This window comes from Mercenaria mercenaria, chromosome 10, assembly GCF_021730395.1.
Source record: "Mercenaria mercenaria strain notata chromosome 10, MADL_Memer_1, whole genome shotgun sequence".
In the NCBI taxonomy this organism is placed as follows: domain Eukaryota; kingdom Metazoa; phylum Mollusca; class Bivalvia; order Venerida; family Veneridae; genus Mercenaria; species Mercenaria mercenaria.
Window position 1 is genome coordinate 28,159,687 of NC_069370.1, and position 23,087 is coordinate 28,182,773.

Sequence of the window (23,087 nt, forward strand, 5' to 3'; positions counted from 1 at the left end):
ACTTTGAAAATCTTCCTGTCTTTAACCACAGGGCCTAGGACTTTGATATTTTGTATGTAGCATCATATAGTTGTCCTCTACTAAGATTGTTCAAATTATCCCCCGTGGGTCAGATATGGCCCTGTCCAGGGGGTCACATGGTTTATATAGACTTGTATAGGAAAAAACTTTAAAAATCTTCTTGTCTTAAATCACAAGACCTAGGCCTTTGATATTTGGTATGTAGCATTTCCTGGTGGTCCTCTACAAAGATTGTTCAAATTACTACCCTTGAGTGAAAGAGGCCCTGCCCCTGGGTCCCAATTTTGCATAGACTTATATAGGAAAAAGACTTTAAAAATCTTCATGTCTGAAACCACAAGACCTAGGCCTTTGATATTTGGTATGTAGCATTGCCTTATGGTCCTCTACCAAGACTGTTCAAAATATTACCCAGGGGTGAAAAGTGGCCCCGCCCCGGGATCCCAAGTTTTACATAGACTTATATAGGAATTTTTTTTTAAAAATCTTCTTGTCTGAAAGTTCAAGGCCTTGGCCTTTGATACTTGGTATGTAGTATTGCCTAGTGGTTCTCTAACAAGAATGTTCAAATTATGCCCCTGGGGTGAAAAGAGGCCCTGCCCCTGGGGTCACTTGTTAAATGAGTTATATAGTAATTAGGGGTCACTTGACTTTGAGCTTGACCTATTGACCTACTTTTTAGCTCACCTGTCACATAGTGACAAGGTGAGCTTTTGTGATAGTGCAGCGTCCGTCGTCCGTGCGTGCGTAAACTTTTGCTTGTGACCACTCTAGAGGTCACATTTTTCCTGGGATCTTTATGAAAGTTGGTCAAAATGTTCATCTTGATGATATCTAGGTCAAGTTCGAAACTGGGTCAGCTGCAGTCAAAAACTAGGTCAGTAGGTCTAAAAATAGGAAAACCTTGTGACCTCTCTAGAGGCCATACTTTTCAATGGATCTTCATGAAAGTTGGTCAGAATGTTCACCTTGATGATATCTCGGTCAAGTTTGAAACTGGGTCACGTGCCTTCAAAAACTAGGTCAGTAGATCAAATAATAAAAAAAACCTAGTGACCTCTCTAGAGACCATATTTTTCATGGGATCTGTATGAAAGTTGGTCAGAATGTTCATCTTGATGATACCTAGGTCAAGTTCGAAACTAGGTCAACTGCGGTAAAAAACTAGGTCAGTACTTCTAAAAATAGAAAAACCTTGTGACCTCTCTAGAGGCCATACTTGTGAATGGATCTTCATGAAAATTGGTCAGAATGTTCATCTTGACGGTATCTAGGTCAAATTTGAAACTGGGTCACATGCCATCAATAACTAGGTCAGTAGGTCAAATAACAAAAAAACCTTGTGACCTCTGTAGGGGCCATATTTTTCATGGGATCTGTATGAAAGTTGGTCTGAATTTTCACCTTGATGATATCTAGGTCAAGTTCGAAACTGGGTCACGTGCCATCAAAAACTAGATCAAGTTCGAAAATTTGGTCACGTGTTGTCAATAACTAGGTCAGTAGATCAAATAATAAAAAAACCTTGTGACCTCTCTAGAGGCCATATTTTTCATTGGATCTGTATGAAATTTGGTCTGAATTTTCACCTTGATGATATCTAGGTCAAGTTCGAAACTGGGTCACGTGCCATCAAAAACTAGGTCAGTAGATCTAAAAATAGAAAAACCTTGTGACCTCTCTAGAGGCCATACTTGTGAATGGATCTTCATGAAAATTGGTCAGAATGTTCACCTTGATGATATCTAGATCAAGTTCGAAACTGGGCCACATGCTGTCAGTAACTAGGTCAGTAGGTCAAATAATAAAAAACCTTGTGACCTCTCTAGAGGCCATATTTTTCAATGGATCTTTATGAAAATTGGTTAGAATTTTTATCTTGATGATATCTAGGTCAGGTTCAACACTGGGTCACATGAGCTCAAAAACTAGGTCACAATGTCAAATAATAGAAAATGATGTCATACTCTGTTTAAAACTGGGTCATGTGGGGACAGGTGAGCGATTCAGGACCATCATGGTCCTCTTGTTTGTTTTTTAAGATAGAGCCTTGAAATTTGGATGACAAATTACAGTTTTGCACACCGATCTTAAACTGACTTCAGTGACCATGAGTGTGACCTACTGACCTACTTTCTTAATATTTTAGCATCAGTTTGACATTTGAAAATGTAGCTCATATTACTCAGGTGAGATTGTTTGTTTTTAGCTCGACTATTCGAAGAATAGGGGAGCTATCCTACTCGCCCCGGCGTCAGCGTGAGCGTCACACAAATGTTAAAGTTTGCGTACCACCCCAAATATTTTCAAAGTCCATTGAGATATTGCTTTCATATTTTGCATACTTGTTTACCATCATGACCCCAGTCTGTAAAAAAGGAGGCAACTCTATCAAGCATTTTGACTGAATTATGGCCCCTTTTCGACTTAGAATAAATGTTAAAGTTTGCGTACCACCCCAAATATTTTCAAAGTCCATTGAGATATTGCTTTCATATTTTGCATACTTGTTTACCATCATGACCCAAGTCTGTAAAAAAGGAGGCAACTCTATCAAGCATTTTGACTGAATTATGGCCCCTTTTCGACTTAGAATAAATGTTAAAGTTTGCGTACCACCCCAAATATTTTCAAAGTCCATTGAGATATTGCTTTCATATTTTGCATACTTGTTTACCATCATGACCCCAGTCTGTAAAAAGGAGGAGGCAATTCTGTCAAGCATTTTGACTGAATTATGGCCCCTTTTCGACTTAGAATAAGTGTTAAAGTTTGCGTACCACCCCAAATATTTTCAAAGTCCATTGAGATATTGCTTTCATATTTTGTATACTTGTTTACCATCATGACCCCAGTCTGTTAAAAGGAGGAGGCAACTCTGTCAAGCATTTTGACTGAATTATGGCCCCTTTTGGACTTAGAATAAATGTTAAAGTTTGCGTACCACCCCATATATTTTCAAAGTCCATTGAGATATTGCTTTCATATTTTGCATACTTGTTTATCATCACGACCCCAGTCTGTAAAAAGGAGGAGGCAACTCTAACAAGCATTTTGACAAAATTATGGCCCCTTTTCAACTTAGAATATGCTTATTGTAATGTTAAAGTTTTACTCATTGCTTATATTATACTATCAAGCACTGAGAATAGTCAAGCGCTGTTTACTGACAGCTCTTGTTTAAGATACAGCCTTGAAATTTGGATGACATGTACAGTTTTGCACACCGATCTTAAAACTGACTTTCAATGACCATGAATGTGACCTACTGTCCTACTTTTTCATATTTTAGCATCAGTGTGCCATTTTAAACATGTGGCTCATATTACTCAGGTGAGCGATTCAGGGTCATCATGACCCTCTTATTATACGCCCGAAGAGACGTATTAAGTTATGACGCTGGTGTCCGTCTGTCCGTTAACAATTTCGTGTCGGCTCTGTAACTCTTGAACCCCTTGAAGGATTTCAAGGAAACTTTACACAAATGTTCACCGCACCGAGACGATGTGCAGAGCGCATGTTTTGGATGTCTCACTTTAAGGTCAAGGTCACACTTAGGAGTCAAAGGTCATATCAGTTTGTTTCGTGTCCGCTATGTAACTCTTGAACCCCTTGAAGGATTTCAAAGAAACTTGACACAAATGTTCACCACACCAAGATGACATGCAGAGCGCATGTTCCGGATGACTTGCTTCAAGGTCAAGGTCACACTTAGGGGTCAAAAGTCATATCAGTTTGTTTGGTGTCCGCTCTGTAACTCTTGAACTGCTGGAAGGATTTCAAAGAAAATTGGCAGAAATGTTCACCACATTGTAACGAAATGCAGAGCGCATGTTCCGGATGACTCGCTTCAAGGTCAAGGTCACAATTAAGGGTCAGAGGTCATATATGACTTTGCTTTGTGTATATTGCTCTGCATTGCTGTGCTCTTGTTTTTATTTGGCATATCTCTTTTTTGTACTTACAATAATTTTTTTTTTTAATTAGTTCCCTTTTATGTTACTATAAATAGCTTATTTTGAAACTTTTTTATTATTGGCCGTAGGGAAAAACCGAGACTACTTTTCTGTGGTACAACATGGATGGTACCTCCAATTTTAAGGTGTATTTTTACATACCTGTACCTGATAAGGATTTTTTTGTAGACTTTGAATATTTTTTTTGTGGACTTAGATTTGTTTTTTGAAGTTTTCCTTTTGTTGTTCCAGTCCTTTGGGTCTACAACAGTCAAGTTCTTAAAATTTTGCTCCCATCCTATGATGTAAGCCTTCGGGCGTATATTGCCCCGCTTGGCGGCGCTCTTGTTTTCTCATTAATATTATGTTCATGTCTTGTTATTTATGTTTAAAATGTTTTCATTGTATTTACAGATTGACCTCTCCGATGTTACTCATTGCCATAGCAGCTTGTCTAGGAGCGTGTTATATAATCAGCCTAAAGAACCGAGATAACAAACTTAAAATTATGGGTTAGATTTTTTTTTCACTCGGATATAAACAATATTTCTGGTTTACATGTACACGCACGATAACACAAACGATAACATGTTTGATAATTATCAGTTTTCTTCAGTAAAACGTTTCAATACAGAAAATATTTTTGTATAACATTACAGTATGCACTTAACTTCTATGCAAAATATCTTCAACAACAATAAATCTTAGATTCCATGATGAATCTGTCAGATCCAGTCATGTCAGTTTTGCAAGCCGATCTTTAAACTGACTTTCAGTGACCATCAATGTGACCTACTGACCTACTTTCTTGTTTTTATCTCACCTGTCACGTAGTGACAAGGTGAGCTTTTGTGATCGCCCTTTATCCATCGTACGTCGTCCATCCACAATTTCTTGTGAACATAATAGAGACCACAGTTTGCAATCAATTTTAATCAAACTTGCACACAACTTGTATTGGCATAATATCTGGGTTCCTTTCAAAAACTGGCCAGATCCTTATATGAGTAATATAGGAAAAAATAGTTTAAAAATTTTCTGATCATATTTCCTGGACTGTTCTATTATCCCCTGACGAAAGTCGGAGGGTTATAGTTTTGGTTGTCCGTCCTTCCGTCCGTCTTTCCGTCCGTCCGGAGCCATATCTAGGAAATGGTTGGGAATATTTATATATTACTTCATACACATGTTCACCACTATGAGCTTTTGCGGCCCGCCAAGTTTCAGTCAGATTGCCCTAGTAACACCAGAATTATGGCAAGTTTCTAGTGTTAACTATATAGGGTACTATAAATATGGCAATTTCTGCATCATAACTTTTGATATATTTGACCTAGAACTATGAAACTTAAACAGACTTTAGATCACCATAATGTGGTTGTGTACACACAATTTCGTTCAGATTTATTTTGTAAATTAAGAGTTATTGCCCTTTAATTGTATAAAAATCCACATATTTATACATAACAAACTTACCATTTGGTAGAATTTCATTAAATTTCTTTCATTCTTTTCCATGAACATTTATTGTAAACATGTGAAGTTGTGTACCCACACCTGTTCACCCCCTTTCCTTGATCACACCCCCTGCCCCTTCCCCCCCCCCCAAAAAATCCTTATTTTAGATTTTTTTCAAACAAACATATATATGTTCACCACTATAAGGTTATGGGGCCCATCAAGTTTCAGTCAGATTGCCCAAGTAACACCAGAGTTATGGCCCTTAGAAGTTTCTAGTGTTAACTATATAGAGGGTGCTATAAATATGGCAATTTCTGCATCATAACTTTTGATATATTTGACCTAGAACTATGAAACTTAAACAGAATTTAGAGCTCTATAATGTGGTTGTGCATACACAGTTCCATAGGGATTTCTTTTGTAACTTCAAAGTTATTGCCCTTTAATTGTCTAAAAATCCACATATTTGTACATAACAAACTTACCGTTTGGCAGAATTTCATTAAATTTCTTTCATTTCTTTTCCCTGAACATTTATTATTAACATGTGAAGTTGTTCACCCACACCTGGTCACCAACTTGCCTTGGTCACACCCCCTCCCCCCCCCAACCTCCCTTCCCCCCACCCCCACTAAAATTTTTTTTAAAAATTTCATGCCTTATTTTAGATTTTTTTCAAACCTTCCTTGAATACTTATCAACATGCAAGTTGTACCATTCCCCAACCTCGCATTTCAATTAACTGCATTTAATTTTAAAAGCTAAGCTTATTACAGTAAGCATATCCCATTCAAAATAAATTCTTTAGTCAGGATCAAAGTATCATACATTTATTATGTACTCTTTAATTAAACATTTGTTTTCTGTTAAATTGATTTTGACTAATGAAATTATTTGCTTCTTATTAACATCCTTAACTTTTTGCCGGATATATTTTTTTGCCATTCCTCACCACAGACCCTTTCGGCGGGGGATACCAATTCATCGAATTTGCTTGTTATAATTACCTGATGACCTGAAGTAATAAGGGTCAGTTGACTTTGACTTTGACCTACTGACCTACTTGAGATTTGGATGACAAGTACAGTTTTGCACACCGATTATAAAACTGACTTTCATTGACATGAATGTGACCTACTGACCTACTTTCTTAATATTTTAGCATCAGTTTTACATTTGATCATGACCCTCTTGTTTATGTTGTTGTGAAGCAAAATGTAAACATCATACGACAAATAGTATGAAAAACTTCCCATTCTGACATAAAACAAGTAAAAAAAACTTCCCATACTGACATAAAACAAGTAAAAAAAACTTCCCATGCTGACATAAAACAAGTTAAAAAAAAAACGTCCCATACTGACATAAAAAAAAAAAAAAAAAAAAAAAAAAAAACAACTTCCCATACTGACATATAACAAGTAAAAAAAACCTGCCCATACTGACATAAAACAAGTAAAAACTTCCCATACTGACATAAAACTAGTAAAAACCTTCCCATACTGACATCAAACAAGTAAAAAAAAACTTCCCATACTGACATAAAACTAGTAAAAACCTTCCCATACTGACAAAAAACAAGTAAAAAAAGGCTATGTAAAGGTAAACAACAATAATTCAATACATACATAAAGAAGTTCAATATTGTATATTAGAGGTATTGATATCTATTGTTGTATGATGCGACAGATGGACTCTTGTATGATTAATATCTAGTTGGTGTGTTTTTTGTGTAGATTTACATATTGTTTTTCAACAAACCATATCTAGTTGTATTGTTGGGTGTTTTTCAGGCTTGAATGATGGAGTTAGACAACAGGTTTTTGTCATACACCTGGGTAGAATTATAAATTTACTGGAAACAAGCTGATTGGCTTCCTCACATGAAATAATGTAATGTCCTGAACAGAGTTTCATTCCAACAGCACAGATGGGAAAATGATTAAAACCTTAGCCACTTGGCTGTGGTGCTCCACACTATATAGCTTGTTAAGTACCAGTATATGGTTGTAAGCAATATGAATATGTCTGTTTCTTTCCAGGGAAAGTGTTATGGGTTATTGTAGACCTATAATTATTTAGAATGAAAAATACTCCCCAAGGCTAGATATTATATAATGTAAAACTTTTTTGCAGGTCGAGAACTAAGTTTAGCTCAGCAGTATGGCGCAGTTGGTTTATGTTCATTTCCCCTGTTCTGGTTGGCTGGTGCAGGATCTGCAGTCTTCTGGGTTATTGGTAATATAGTTTTTCCTACTTTTTAGCTCATCTGAACCAGATGAATCAGGGTGAGCTATTAAAATAGGTGGATGGTCTGGCATCTGTTTTTAGCTCACCAGAGCCAAAGGCTCAGGGTGAGCTATTAGGATCACTCACTGTCCGGCGTCCGTTGTCCGTAAACTTTTACTTTAAATGACATCTCCTCATAAACCGCTAGGCCAATTTCATCCAAACTTCACGGGAATGTTCCTTGGGTGAAACTCTACAAAAGTTGTTCAAAGAATTGAATTCCATGCAGAACTCTGGTTGCAATGGCAACCGAAAGGAAAAACTTTAAAAATCTTATTCTCAAAAACAAGAAGCCCTAGAGCTTAGATATTTGGTGTGAAGCATTGCCTAGTGGACTTCTACCAAGTTTGTTCAAATCATGACCCAGGGGTCAAAATTGACCCCGCCCCAGGGGTCACTTGATTTTACATAGGAAAATCTTAAAAAATCTTCTTCTCAAAAACCAGAAGCCCTAGAGCTTAGATATTTGACTTGTAGCATTGCCTAGTGGACCTCTACTAAAGTTGTTCAAATCATGACCCTGGGGTCAGAATTGACCCCGCCCCAGGGGTCACTTGATTTTACATAGATTTCTATAGGAAAATCTTCAAAATTTAAAAAAAAAACCAGAAGGCCTAGAGCTTAGATATTTGACATGTAGCATTGCCTAGTGGACCTCTACAAAATTTGTTCAAATCATGGTCCCCGGGGTCAAAATTGACCCTGCCCCAGGGGTCATTTGAATTTACATAGGAAAATCTTCAAAAAATTGCTAAAAATAAACCAGAAGGCCTAGAGCTTAGATATTTGACATGTAGCATTGCCTAGTGGACCTCTACAAAATTTATTCAAATCATGACCCCCGGGGTCAAAATTGACCCCGCCCCAGGGGTCACTTGATTTTACATAGGAAAATCTTTAGAAAATTTCTAAAAATAAACCAGAAGGCCTAGATCTTAGATATTTGACGGGTAGCATTGCCTAGTAGACTTCTACAAAATATTTTCAAATCATGACCCTCGAGTTCAAATTGACCCCGCCCCATGGGGTTACTTGATTGAACATAGAAAAGTCTTCAAAAAATTTCTAAAAATAAACAAGAAGGCCTAGATCTTAGATATTTGACATGTAGCATTGCCTAGTGGACCTCTACAAAATTTGTTCAAATCATGACCCCCTGGGTCAAAATTGACCCCGCCCCAGGGCTCACTTGATTATGCATAGGAAAATCTTCAAAAAATTTCTAAAAATAAACTAGAAGGCCTAGATCTTAGATATTTGACATGTAGCATTGCCTAGTAGACTTCTACAAAATGTGTTCAAATCATGACCCTCGAGGTCAAATTGACCCCGCCCCATGGGGTTACTTGATTGTACATAGAAAAAAAATCTTCAAAAAATTTCTAAAAATAAACCAGAAGGCCTAGAGCTTAGATATTTGACATGTAGCATTGCCTTGTGGACCTCTACAAAATTTATTCAAATTTTGACACCCCCCCCCCCCCCCAGGGTCAAATTGACTCGGCCCCAGGGGTTACTTGATTGTACATAGGGAAATCTTCATAAATTTGCTAAAAATAAACCACAATGCCTAGATCTTAGATATTTGATATGTAACATTGCCTAGTAGACTTCTACAAACTTTGAAACTTTGTTGAAATCATGACCCCCGGGGTAAAATTGGACCCGCCCCAGGGGTCACTTGATTTTACATAGGAAAATCTTCAAAAAATTTCTAAAAATAAACCAGAAGGCCTAGAGCTTAGATATTTGACATGTAGCATTGCCTAGTGGACCTCTACAAAATTTGTTCAAATCATGACCCCCGGGGTCAAAATTGACCCCGCCCCAGGGGTCACTTGATTTTACATAGGAAAATCTTCAAAAAATTTCTAAAAATAAACCAGAAGGCCTAGATCTTAGATATTTGACATGTAGCATTGCCTAGTAGACTTCTACAAAAAATTTTCAAATCATGACCCCCGGGGTCAAAATGTTCAAATAAACCAGAAGGCCTAGAGCTTAGATATTTGACATGTAGCATTGCCTAGTGGACCTCTACAAAATTTGTTCAAATCTTGACCCCCCCATGGTCAAATTGACCCAGCCCCAGGGGTAATTTGATTGTACATAGGGAAAACTTCATAAATTTGCTAAAAATAAACCAGAAGGCCTAGATCTTAGATATTTGATACGTAACATTGCCTAGTAGACTTCTACAAACTTTGTTGAAATTATGACCCCCGGGGTAAAATTGGCCCCGCCCCAGGGCTTACTTGATTTTACCTCGGAAAATCTTCCAAAAAATTTCTAAAAATCATCAGTCTGACATTTGAAACATGTAGCTCATATTTCTCAGGTGAGCGATCCAGGGTCATCATGACCCTCTTGTTAGCTCTTTAGCTTTTGAGCTATTGTGATTGCTCAATGTCCATCGTCCGCCCATCCACACTTTCCTATAAACAACATCTCCTCCAAAACCACAAGGCCAATTTGGACGAAACTTCACAGGGATGTTCCTTGGATGATCTTCTTTAAAAATTGTTCAAAGAATTGAAAAGTTTTACATATAGGCTTATATAGGTAAAAAAAAAAAATCTTGCCTGAAACCAGAAGACTTAGACATTTGATATTTGGTATGTTGCATTGCCTTATGGTCTTCTACCAAGACTGTTCAAATTATTATCCGGGGGTGAAAAGAGGCCCCACCCAGGGGGTTCCAAGTTTTACATAGACTTATATAGGAAAAACTTTAAAAATCTTCTTGTCTGAAACCACAAGAACTAGGCTTTTGATATTTGGTATGTTGCATTGCCTGGTGGTCCTCTACCAAAATTGTTCAAATTATGTCCCTAGGATGAAAAGAGGTCCTGCCCTGGGGGTCCCGAGTTTTACATAGACTTATATGGGGAAGAAGTTTAAAAATTTTCTTGTCTGAAAGTTCAAGGCCTAGGCCTTTGATATTTGGTTTATAGCATTGCTTAGTGGTTCTCAAACAAGATTGTTCAAATTATGCCCCTGGGGTGAAAAGAGGCCCCGCCCAGGGGGACACACTTATATATGAGTTATATAGCAAAAAATACTTTAAACAATTATCTGATCATATTTCCTAGACTGTTCAGTTATAATTACCTAATGACCCAAAGTAATTAGGGGTCACTTGACTGTGACCTTGACATACTGATCTACTTTCTTGTTTTTATCCCACCATCATCAGATGGTGGGCTATTCTAATCACTCTGTGTCCGTGGTCTGTCATTCATCCGTTAACAATTTCTCGTTATCGCATCTCCTCAGAAGGGATTTTGACCAAACTTTGTCAGAATGATGAATTGGTACAATTTTTGAGTGAGTTATGGCCCTTTGTTTATTTTGATTTCTAATATAATTTTATATCCAGTGGCCCTCCAAGTAGTTAATTGGTTTTTAGCTCACCTGAGCCAAAGGCTCAGGGTGAGCTATTGTGATCGCTCACCGTCCGGCGTCCGGCCGTCCGTCCACACTCTCCTTTAAACAACATCTCCTCCTAAACCATCAGGCCAATTTTGATGAAACTTCACAGGGATGATCCTTGGATGGTCTTCTTTAAAAATTATTCAAAGAATTGAATTCCGTACAGAACTCTGGTTGCCATGGGAACCGAAAGGAAAAATTAAAAAAATCTTCTTGTCCAAAACTGCAATGCCTTTGATATTTGTTATGTAGCATCATCTAGTGGGTCTCTACCAAGATTGTTCAAATTATCCCCCTAGGGTCAAATATGGCCCCGCCCGGGGGGTCACATGGTTGATACAGACTAATTTTGGGAAAAACTGAAAATCTTCTTGTCCAAAACCATAAGACCTAGGGCTTTGATATTTAGTATGAATCATCATCTAGTGGGCCTCTACAAAGATTGTTCAAATTATCTTCCTAAGGTCAAATATGGCCCTGCCCCGGGGGTCTCATGGTTTATATAGACTTATATAGGGAAAAACTTTGAAAATCTTCTTGTCTAAAACCATAAGGCCTAGGGCTTTGATATTTATTATGTAACATCATATAGTGGGCCTGTACCAAGATTGTTCAAATGATCCCCCTAGGATGAATATTGGCCCCACCCCGGGGTTCACATTGTTTATATAGACTTGTATAGGAAAGAAACTTTAAAAATCTTCTTGTCTGAAACCACAAGACCTAGGCTTTTGACATTTGGTACGTAGCATTGCCTTGTGGTCCTCTACCAAAATTGATCAAATTATGCCCCTGGAGTGAAAAGAGACTTATATAGGAAAAAACTTTAAAAATCTTCTTGTCTGAAACTACAAGACCTTGGTCTTTGATATTTTGTTTGTAGCATTGCCTTGTTGTCCTCTATGAAGATTGTTCAAATTATGCCCCTGGGGTGAAAAGAGGCCCCGCATCGGGGGTCCCAAGTTTTACATAGACTTATATAGGAGAAAACTTTAAAAATCTTCTTGTCTGAAACTGCAAGGCCTAGGCTTTTGATATTTGGTGTGTTGCATTGCCTTGTGGTCCTCTACCAAAATTGTTCAAATTATGCCCCTGGAGTGAAAAGAGATTTATATAGGAAAAACCTTTAAAAGTCTTCTTGTCTGAAACTACAAGACCTAGGTCTTTGATATTTTGTATGTAGCATTGCCTTGTGGTCCTCTATGAAGATTGTTCAAATTGTGCCCCTGGGGTGAAAAGAGGCCCGTATCGGGGGTCCCAAGTTTTACATAGACATATAGGGAAAACAATAAAAATCTTCTTGTCTGAAAGTTCAAGGCCTAAGCCTTTGATATTTGGTATGTATCATTGCCTGGTGGACCTCTAACAGGATTGTTCAAATTATGCCCCTGGGGTGAAAAGAGGCCCCACCCTGGTGGTCACTTATCATGTGAGTTATATAGGAAAAAATACTTCAAAAATTATCAGATCATATTTCCTAGACTGTTTAGTTAGATTTACCTGTTGTACCCAAGTGATTACGTGTCACCTTACTGTAACCTTGACCTACTGACCTACTTTCTTGTTTTTAGAGATACAGCCTTGAAATTTGGATGACATGTACAGTTTTGCATACCGATCTTAAAACTGACTTTCAGTTACCATGAGTGTGACCTACTGACCTACTTTCTAATATTTTAGCATCAGTTTGCCATTAGAAACATGTGGCTCATATTACTCAGGTGAGCGATTCAGGGTCATATTCTTGTTTAGTAAAAGCATCGAGGTCAGTAAATACTTATACTTCTGACATGCCTGTTTTGTTACAATTCCTTAATGAAAATAATCCGATGCTAACAAACAAATACACCTATGATTTAATCACCCACGGGGTATGAATAACTTACACAATACGTGATAAACACTGCATTGTGTTATGAAATTTTATGTCGTAACAATATCATTTAATTTGGTACTATTTCTGATACAAAAATGTGGATGGCTTATTTTTGAGTGCAGCTAATTTATGGGCCCTTTTTAGCTCACCTGTCACATAGTGACAGGGTGAGCTTTTGTGATCGCCTTTCGTCCGTCGTCCGTCCACAATTTCTTGTCTGCACGATAGAGGTTTCATTTATGATTTTATTTTAACCAAACTTGCACACAACTTGTATCACCATAAAATCTCGGTTCCTTTCTTGAACTGGCCAGATCCCATTATGGGTTCCAGAGTTATGGCCCCTGAAAGGGCCAAAATTAGCTATTTTGACCTTGTCTGCACAATAGCAACTTTATTTATGATTTGATTTTTACCAAACTGGCACACAACTTGTATCACCATAAGATCTCGGTTCCTATCTTGAACTGGCCAGATTCCATGATGGGTTCCAGAGTTATGGTCCCTGAAAGGGACAAAATTAGCTATTTTGACCTTGTCTGCACAGTAGCAGCTTTATTTATGATTTGATTTTTACCAAACTGGCACACAACTTGTATCACCATAAGATCTTGGTTCCTTTCTTGAACTGGCCAGATTCCGTTATGGGTTCCAGAGTTATGGCCCCTGAAAGGGCCAAAATTAGCTATTTTGACCTTGTCTGCACAATAGCAGCTTTATTTATGATTTGATATTTACCAAACTGGCACACATCTTGTATCACCATAAGATCTCGGTTCCTTTCTTGAACTGGCCAGATCCCATTATGGGTTCCAGAGTTATGGCCCCTGAAGGGGCCAAAATTAGCTATTTTGACCTTGTCTGCACAATAGCAGCTTCATTTATGATTTGATATTTACCAAACTGGCACACAACTTGTATCACCATAAGATCTCGGTTCCTTTCTTGAACTGGCCAGATCCCATTATGGGTTCCAGAGTTATGGCCCCTGAAGGGGCCAAAATTAGCTATTTTGACCTTGTCTGCACAATAGCAGCTTCATTTATGATTCGATTTTAACCAAACTTGCAAACAACTTGTATTACCATAAGATCTTGGTTCCTTTCTTGAACTGGCCAGATTTCTTCATGGGTTCCAGAGTTATGGCCCCTTAAAGGTCAAAAATCGGCTATTTTGGCTTTTGCAGCCATATAGAGACTTCATTTATGGTTTTATTTGATACAAACTTCCAAAATAACTTCAACAACAATAATTCTTGGATTCCATGACAAATCAGATCCAAGCGTAGGTTCAGAGTTATTTTATATCTGATTACCTCCCCTTATTGTAATCAAAATGGATTTATATCAGTAAGTACTTATAGTACTTATTTGAAAATTTTCATTATTGTCAGTTGGACGGGACCCAATCAGGTAGAAAAACTATGGACTGATTTTATGTCAAAATTACCTCCCTTTATTTAAAATTAAAATGGTATATCTCCGTAACAATGAAGATACTGATCTGAAATTTCATTTATGACAAGAAAATTTATTGGCAGATCCTTCTTTTCTTAACTTACAATAATTTTTTTTTTAGCCACCTGTCACATAGTGACAAGGTGAGCTTTTGTGATCACCCTTCGTCCGTCGTCAGTCCGTGCGTCAACAATTTCTTGTCTGCATGATATGGTTTATTTATGATTTTATTTTAACCAAACTTGTACACAACTTCTATCACCAAAGATCAGGGTTTCCCTTTTCTTAACTGGCCAGATCCCATTATGGGTTCCAGAGTTATGGCCCCTGAAAGGGCCAAAATTAGCTATTTTGACCTTGTCTGCACAAAGCAGCTTTATTTATGTTTTGATTTTACCAAACTGGCACACAACTTGTATCACCATAAGATCTTGGTTCCTCTCTTGAACTGGCCAGATTCCAATAGGGGGTTCCAGAGTTAGGGCCCCGAAGGGCCAAAATTAGCTATTTTGACCTTGCCCTGCACAATAGCGCTTCATTTATATTTTATTTTAACCAAACTGGCACACAACTTGTATCACCATAAGACTCAGTTCCTTTCTTGAACTAGCCCGATCCATTATGGGTTCCAGAGTTAGGGCCCCCTGAAAGGGCCAAAATTAGCTATTTTGACCTTGTCTGCACAATAGCAGCTTCATTTATGATTTGATTTTAACCAAATTTGCACACAACTTGTATCACCACAAGATCTTGCTTCCTTTCTTCTACTGGCCAGATTCCATCATGGGTTCCAGATTTTATGGCCCCTTAAAAGGTCAAAAATTGGCTATTTTGGGCTTTTGCAGCCATATAGAGACTTCATTTATGGTTTTTATTTAATACAAACTTCTAAAATATCTTCAACAACAATAAATCTTGGATTCCATGACAAATCAGATCCAATCATAGGTTCCAGAGTTATTATATATCTGATTACCTCCCCTGATTTTAATCAAAATGGATTTATATCATTAAGTACTTACAAGGACTTATTTGAAATTTCATTATTGTTTTTTGTTGGACGAGATGATCAGGGTAGATAACTGTGGACTGATTCATGTCAAATAACCCCCCTTTATTTCAAAATTAAAAAATTGTTATATCTCCATAACTAATGAAGATACTGATCTGAAATTTCATTTATGTCAACAGATTTATTTGGCAGATCCTTCTTTTGTCCACTTACAATTTTTTTTTTAATTACTTCCTTTTACGTTACTATAAATAGCTTTTTTGTACCCCCCCCCCCCCCCACCCGCCCCCCGACAACAAAGTTGTAAGGGGGGGTATACTGGTTTCAGGTTGTCTGTCTATCCGTTCGTCTGTCTGTCTGTAGACACAATCTTGTGCGCACCATCTCTCCTCATCCCCTTGACACAATTTAATGAAACTTCACACAAGTGATCAGTAACAACAGTAGTTGTGCATGGGGCATGTTAGGTTCTTTCAGATAAAAAAAATTGCAGAGTTACGGGACTTTGTTTTTTGTTACTATACTATATACATAGACACAATCTTGTGCGCACCATCTCTCCTCATCCCCTTGACACAATTTAATGAAACTTCACACAAGTGATCAGTAACAACAGTAGTTGTGCATGGGGAAAGTTAGGTTCTTTCAGAATTTTTTTTGCAGAGTTACGGGACTTCTTTTTTTGTTACTATACTAAAACATAGACACAATCTTGTGCGCACCATCTTCCTAAACCCCCTTGACACAATATAATGAAACTCACACAAGTGATCAGTAACAACAGTACTTGTGCATGGGGCATGTTAGGTTGTTTCAACGACAAAATTGCAGAGTTACGGGACCTTTTTTCCCTTGTTCACATACTATGTACATACAGTCTGCATATGCAATCTTGTGCGCGCCAAATCTTCGAACCCTTGCACACAATTTAATGAACTTCACACAAGTGATCCAGAAATCAACCTAGTTGTGCAGGGTGAAATGTTACGTTCTTTTAGATAAATATTCTGCATAGTTATGGGACTTTGTTTTTTGTTACTATACTGTATACATACAGTCTACATACATACAGTCCTAATTATGCAATCTTAGGCGTCAAATGCAATGTACTGTGTCGTGCATTGGGGGGAAACATTCACACCTTTATGATAGCTCTAGTTTTAGTAACTTTTTTATTATTGGCTGTAGGGAAAACACGAGACCAGTTTTCTGTGGTACAACATGGATGGTACCTTCAATTTTTAGGTGTATTTTAACATATCTATACCTTGTAAGATTTTTTTTTCTTTTTGGTTAAATTTCTTCCCTTTGTTATTCCTGTCCTTTGGACTTAGATATTTTGCTGAGGACCTTCTTGTCCTCAGGTGCAATGATAACAGGTGAGCGATATAGGGCCATCATGGCCCTCTTGTTTATACGTATTATGTTATGACGCTAGTGTCAGTCCGGCCGGCAGTCCATCCGTTAGCATTTTCGTGTCCGCTCTATGACTCTTGAACCCCTTGAAGGATTTCAAAGACACTTGACTTAAATGTTCACCACATCGAGACGGCGTGCAGAACGCATGTTTCGGATGGCTCGCTTTAAGGTCAAGGTCACACTTTGGGGTCAAAGGTCATATGACAGTTTCGTGTCCGCTCTGTAACTCTTGAACCGCTTAAAGAATTTAAAAGAAACTTGGGAAAAATGTATACCACATTGAGACAAAGTGCAGAGCGCATGTTTCAGATGGCTCGCTTCAAGGTCAATGTCAAACTTAGGGATCAAAGGTCATATGACTTTTTTTCGTGTGTATATTGTACTGCATTGCAGTGCTCTTGTTTTTATTTGGCAGATCCCTTTTTTGTTCACTTACAATAATTTTTTTATTGAATTACTTCCCTTTTGTGTTACTATAAATAGCTTATTTTGTAACTTTTTTATTATTGGTCATAGGGAAAACCGAGACCACTTTCCTGTGGTACAACATGGATGGTACCTCCAATTTTTAGGTGTATTTTGATATGTCTATACCTGGTAAGGATTTTTTTGTGGACTTATACCGTCATCCTACGAATATAAGACGCACATTTTTTAACGAGATTCTAGTCTCAAAGGACCGATGCGTCCTATATATGGGGATAAAAAAGACCAAACATTTCCAAGACTCAAAATTAAGAAAATCGATCTTTTTTACATGGCGTACCTTATATTGAAGAGAATTCAAGGAGTAAATACCAAATGACTCGGGCATAGCTAATAGCCAGTATCGGGACCCGCGTCTAGATTACTTTTGTATAAAATGTAAAATTTTAGAGCTCATGTAAAACCTTAAGATAAAAAAAATGCTGTTTTCATTAAAATGATATTTTACATCGCATTTATCTGTAACTGATCATTAAGGCCAGAGTTTTTAGCTCACCTGAGCAATTGCTCATGTGATTTTTCTGAATCGCTCAAGTCCTGCGTCTGTCGTCTTCGTCCTCGTCTGTCAACATTTAGCTTGTGAATGCTATAGAGGCTGTAATTTTTCAATTAATCTTCATGACTATTGGTCGAATGATAACCTTGATGAAATCTAGGCGAGTTTCGAAAATGGTCATCTCGGGTCAAAAAACTAGGTCACTAGGTCAAACAAAGAAAAACCTTGTGTTTCGATAGAGGCTGTTATTTTTCATTTAAACTCATGAGTATTGTCAGAATGATAACTTGATGAAAGCTAGGCCAGTTTCGAAAATGGGTCAACTCGGACAAAAACTAGTCCAACTAGGTCAAATTCAAAGCAAAACCTTGTGTAAATGCTATAGAGGCGGTATTTTTCAAATAATCTTCATAATATTGGTCAAAATGAAACCTGATGAAATCCACACCTAAAGGCCGAGTTCGAAAATGGTCAACTCGGATCAAAAACTAGTCACTAAGTCAAATCAAGAAAAAACCTGTGTATCAATAGAGGGCTGAATTTTTCATTCTTCTCATGAATATTGGTCAGAATGATAACATTGATGAAATCCAGGGTCGAAGTTCGAAAATGGGTCATCTCGGGTCAAAACTAGGTCACTAGGTCAAATCAAAGAAAAACCTTTGTGTTTGTTAATCGTAGAAGGCTGTAAGTTTCAATTGATCTTCCATGAATTTTGGTTCAGAATGAAGTGGGCCTGGATGAAATGCTAGGCCGTGGCGGGATTTGGGGCCCATCTCGGTCAAAAAACTATCACTAGGTCAAATCAAAGAAAAACCTGTGTATTGCGATAGAGCGGTATTTTCAATTGGTCTTTATGATATTATGGTCAGGAACTGATAACCTTGAGGAAATCTAGGCCGAGTTCGAAAATGGTCATCTGGGGTCAAAAACTAGTCACTAGGTCATATCACGTAAAAACCTGTGTATTGCGATAGAGGCTGTATTTTATTGGTAGGAATGAATTTGGGTCAGAATGATTACCTTGATGAAATTTAGACCAATTCGAAAAGGTCATCTGGGTCAAAAACTAGGTCACTAGGTCAAATGAAAGAAAAAACCTTGTTTGGTGCAGTAAGGCTGTTATTTTTCAACTGATCTTCATGAAATTTAGCCATAGAATGATTACCTTGATAAAATCTAGGCCGAGTTCGAAAATGGGTCTCTGGGTCAAAACTAGGTCACTAGTCAAATCGAAGAAAAACATTGTGTATGCAAAGAGGAATGTATTTTTCATTGATCTTCATGAATTTGGTCCAGAGTGATTGCCATTGTGAAAACTAGGTCGATTTTGAATATGGGTTATCCTGAGGTCAAAAACAGGTCTCTAGGTCAAATTAAAGAAAAATCCTTGTGTATGCGATAGAGACTGTTTTTTCAATTGATTTTTTAGAATTTGGTGCAGGTTGATTGCCTTATTGAAATCTAGTCGAATTTGAATATGGTCAATCTGAGGTCAAAAACAAGTCACTTGGTCAAAACAAAGAAAAACATCTGTTTGTATAGAGGCTGTATTTTTTTCAGTTTGATCTTCATGAAATTTTGGTCAGAATGATTGCCTTGAAAAAATCTAGGTCGAGTTTGAACGATGGGTCATCTAGGATCAAAAACTAGGTCATATCTAAGAAAATGCTTTGTTTTATCGAAGAGATCATTTTTTTGGTCCAATCTTAATGAAATTGTTCAAAATATTTTTTTCCTGAAACACTAGGTCAAAAAATTTTTTACACGTTATGGATTGTTTTTAGGGACGACCAGGGCCACTGGCCCCTTGTTTAATAACGGGGTTACGGGAGGGGGGGTCCAAATTTCTCCAAAATCCAAATAAAAAAAAAATTAAAAATTGCGATTTTTTTTTATTTTCCCCCCCGACCTTGCACATTTTCCTGGGGGAAAATAAAACAGTGTCTTTTAAACCCACAAAAAATCACAGCGCGTGAAAGGCCCCCGATATTCCAAAGGACGACAAAATCAATACACCGGACTAATTTTTACTAAAACGGACTAGCCCGCCCCAAACTAAAAAAGCGTTTAACACTTGATATTGCAGCCCGTAAAAACTGCCGGCAGTGTTTGAAGTGGGACAGTGTGAAAGATCGGTCGATAAAAAACGCCTAAATAAAAACCTTTATCCAGATCAGCGACATATTAAAAGGGCTTAATTTGCGACAACAAAAGGCGGATTAAATTTGGGTGAAACAAGCCCCCTAAGGGGAAGACAAAGTAATTTAAATTTGTGGAAAATATAGAAATTTCAGCCAAAAGCCCAGCAAGTACTATTTTTTAAAAAAGACTTTTTCACACCCTTTTTAAATTTAAAACAAATTTTTTCCCACCGTAAAAATTTTTTACTTACTTTTTATTTTCATCATGAAAATCCTTTTCCAGTAATTTTAGAAGAAAAAAAAAAACATTCAATTTGTCTCCGACCTATTAAAAAACTGATATCTTTGACACATTAGACCACACATGGGAGCTGACATCAAAAAGGGGGTCGGGGAAATTTTCCTTTTTTGATTTTCTTGATGGGGGAAAAAATTAACTGGTTGGTATTGCAAGGTGAATGACGTATTTTTTCAAATTCTACTCCAAGTAAAAATTTCTTCAATTTTTTAAGGGATTTTTGTTTTGTAGCTGAACAAAACCCCGTAAGATGGGATTTTATTAAATGCTGCTGTTGCTATAAATTTTTAAAAAAAAATAAAATATTTTTTTGCTCGACTATTCAAGAATAGTCTAGCATTCTTTTCCCCTGGCCTCGGGGTCGGCGCACACCTTTTGGTTTGTTTTTTCTGCAAGTACATACAGCCATCAATTAAAAGGCATATAGCTTTTTTCTTTTTTTAGGTCAATTTCCAAACCCCTCTGGGGCAAGCCCAAAACCCGACATGTATTTTGAGCAAATTTTCCCCCCTTTTTGGGCTTAGAAAAAATTTTGGTTAAATTTTTCATGCAAGTTCTATCTCCAAAACTAATGCAGATATTTATTTGAAAAATTTACATTTTCTCGGGGTAAAAAAAACTATTGATAGCACCAAACCCAAAACCTGACTTCATTTTTGGCCCAAAAAATGCCCCCTTTGGGTTAGAAAATTCTGGTAAAGTTTGCGTGCAAGTACAAAACTATTTCTAAAAGGCATATAGATTTGAAACTTATTTTTTCTTTTTCTAGATCAATTACCAACCTCACTGGGTCAAGACCCATAACTCTGACATGTATTTTGAGCAAATTATGCCCCCTTTTAGACTTAGAAAATTTTGGTTAAAGTTTTACATGTAAGTTACTATCTCCAAAACTAATGCAGATATTGATTTGAAACTTCACATGTGTCTTCGGGGTTATAAAACTAGTTGATAGCAGCAAGTCCCATAACTCTGACCTTCATTTTGGCCAAATTATGCCCCCTTTTGGACTTAGAAAATTCTGGTTAAAGTTTTGCGTGCAAGTACATACAGCTATTTCTAAAAGGCATATAGATTTGAAACTTATTTTTTCTTTTTCTAGATCAATTACCAACCTCACTGGGTCAAGTCCCATAACTCTGACATGTTTTTTGAGCAAATTATGCCCCCTTTTAGACTTAGAAAATTTTGGTTAAAGTTTTACATGCAAGTTATTATCTCCAAAACTAATGCAGATATTGATTTGAAACTTCACATGTGTCTTCGGGGTTATAAAACTAGTTGGTAGCAGCAAGTCCCATAACTCTGACCTTCATTTTGGCCAAATTATGCCCCCTTTTGGACTTAGAAAATTCTGGTTAAAGTTTTGCGTGCAAGTACATACAGCCATTACTAAAAGGCATATAGATTTGAAACTTATTTTTCTTTTTCTAGATCAATTACCAACCTCACTGGGTCAAGTCCCATAACTCTGGCATGTATTTTGGGCAAATTATGCCCCCTTTTGAACTTTTAAAATTCTGGTTAAAGTTTTACATGCAAGTTTCTATCTCCAAAACTAATGCAGATATTGAATTGAAACTTCACATGTGCCTTCGGGGTTATAAAACTAGTTGATAGCAGCAAGTCCCATAACTGATATGCATTTTGGTCAAATTATTCCCCCTTTTGAACTTAAAACTCTTTTGATATTATACCTTTTTGGGTAATATTTTCCTGCTTCTGGGACAATATTTCGAATAGTCGAGCTTGGCTGTCTTACGGACAGCTCTTGTTGTTAAAAAAGATGTTTTCTAATCAATCTAGTGGTCCTTTTCTCTAAATTCTATTACTTTATGCACTGTTCTGAACCAATTAGTATGGTGATGATAGTAATGATTATGATGATGATGGTGATGATGGTATTGAAGGTAACTGTACAAAGTGAAAATATGTAGGACTCCAAGCAAATTTAAGAGGGACTCCATAATCTGAATGTTAGGCAGTCCTGACTCCATAAAACTGAATCATAATGGAAGCCCTGCAAGGGTACTGAACTCCATGTATGGACCAATTACTTTTAATATTTAAAACATTTGAAACTGAGTAATATTACAAAATCTTGAACTATTAAAGAAAAAGTATGTGTAAGTTTGAATGTAGTACCTTTGCTGATTGTTTTTAAAATTCGCAATTTAAATCTTAAAGTCTACCTCAAATTACTTTCAAAGTTGTAGCCAGATATGGAGTTCAGTAACTTTTAAGAGACCCCTCACACTTAACAGGCTTGGGACTGTCTGGCATGTATAGTGAAAAATGGCCCATGTCGGAGCATAAATGAAAAATGGAGAAATCATAAAAGAAAAAAGTGAAAAGTTATTTCCGTCTTCCTTAACCCTTACAATGGTACAACCGATTGGTTTTGCCTTTGCGACCAGTGCAGACCTAGATCACCCTGCACATCCGTGCAGACTGATCATGGTCTGCACTGTTCGCTATTCAGTCAGTACATTTTGAGTGAACACCTCTTCGAATGATAAATGGTATTGCCCAAATTGAATGATGGACCTGTCCATTTCAGAAACTTAGCGTGCTAAGGGTTAAAAGGTCAGAAACACAATATGCATAGGATGTGACAACAATACTACACTACACTATATATAATCACACCAACACCAGAAACAGAATACAATGCCAGGCGTGTTTAGTCTCTATTTATTAGCAAGCTATATATATGTTTAAAGCAGGCAAGCAACATGCA

General features: G+C 37.2%; 1 protein-coding gene across 2 annotated transcripts in view; it reads left to right on the top strand.

Annotated features, from left to right (window-relative positions):
- LOC128559843 (prenylated Rab acceptor protein 1-like) overlaps positions 1-23,087 on the top strand; it is a 69,974-nt gene that overhangs the window by 41,779 nt on the left and 5,108 nt on the right. For both annotated transcript variants that reach the window (XM_053552564.1, XM_053552565.1), the window contains exons 3-4: positions 4,392-4,489; positions 7,575-7,676. In XM_053552564.1, coding sequence (XP_053408539.1) covers positions 4,392-4,489; positions 7,575-7,676 — 200 coding nt within the window. The remainder of the gene's footprint in view (positions 1-4,391; positions 4,490-7,574; positions 7,677-23,087) is intronic.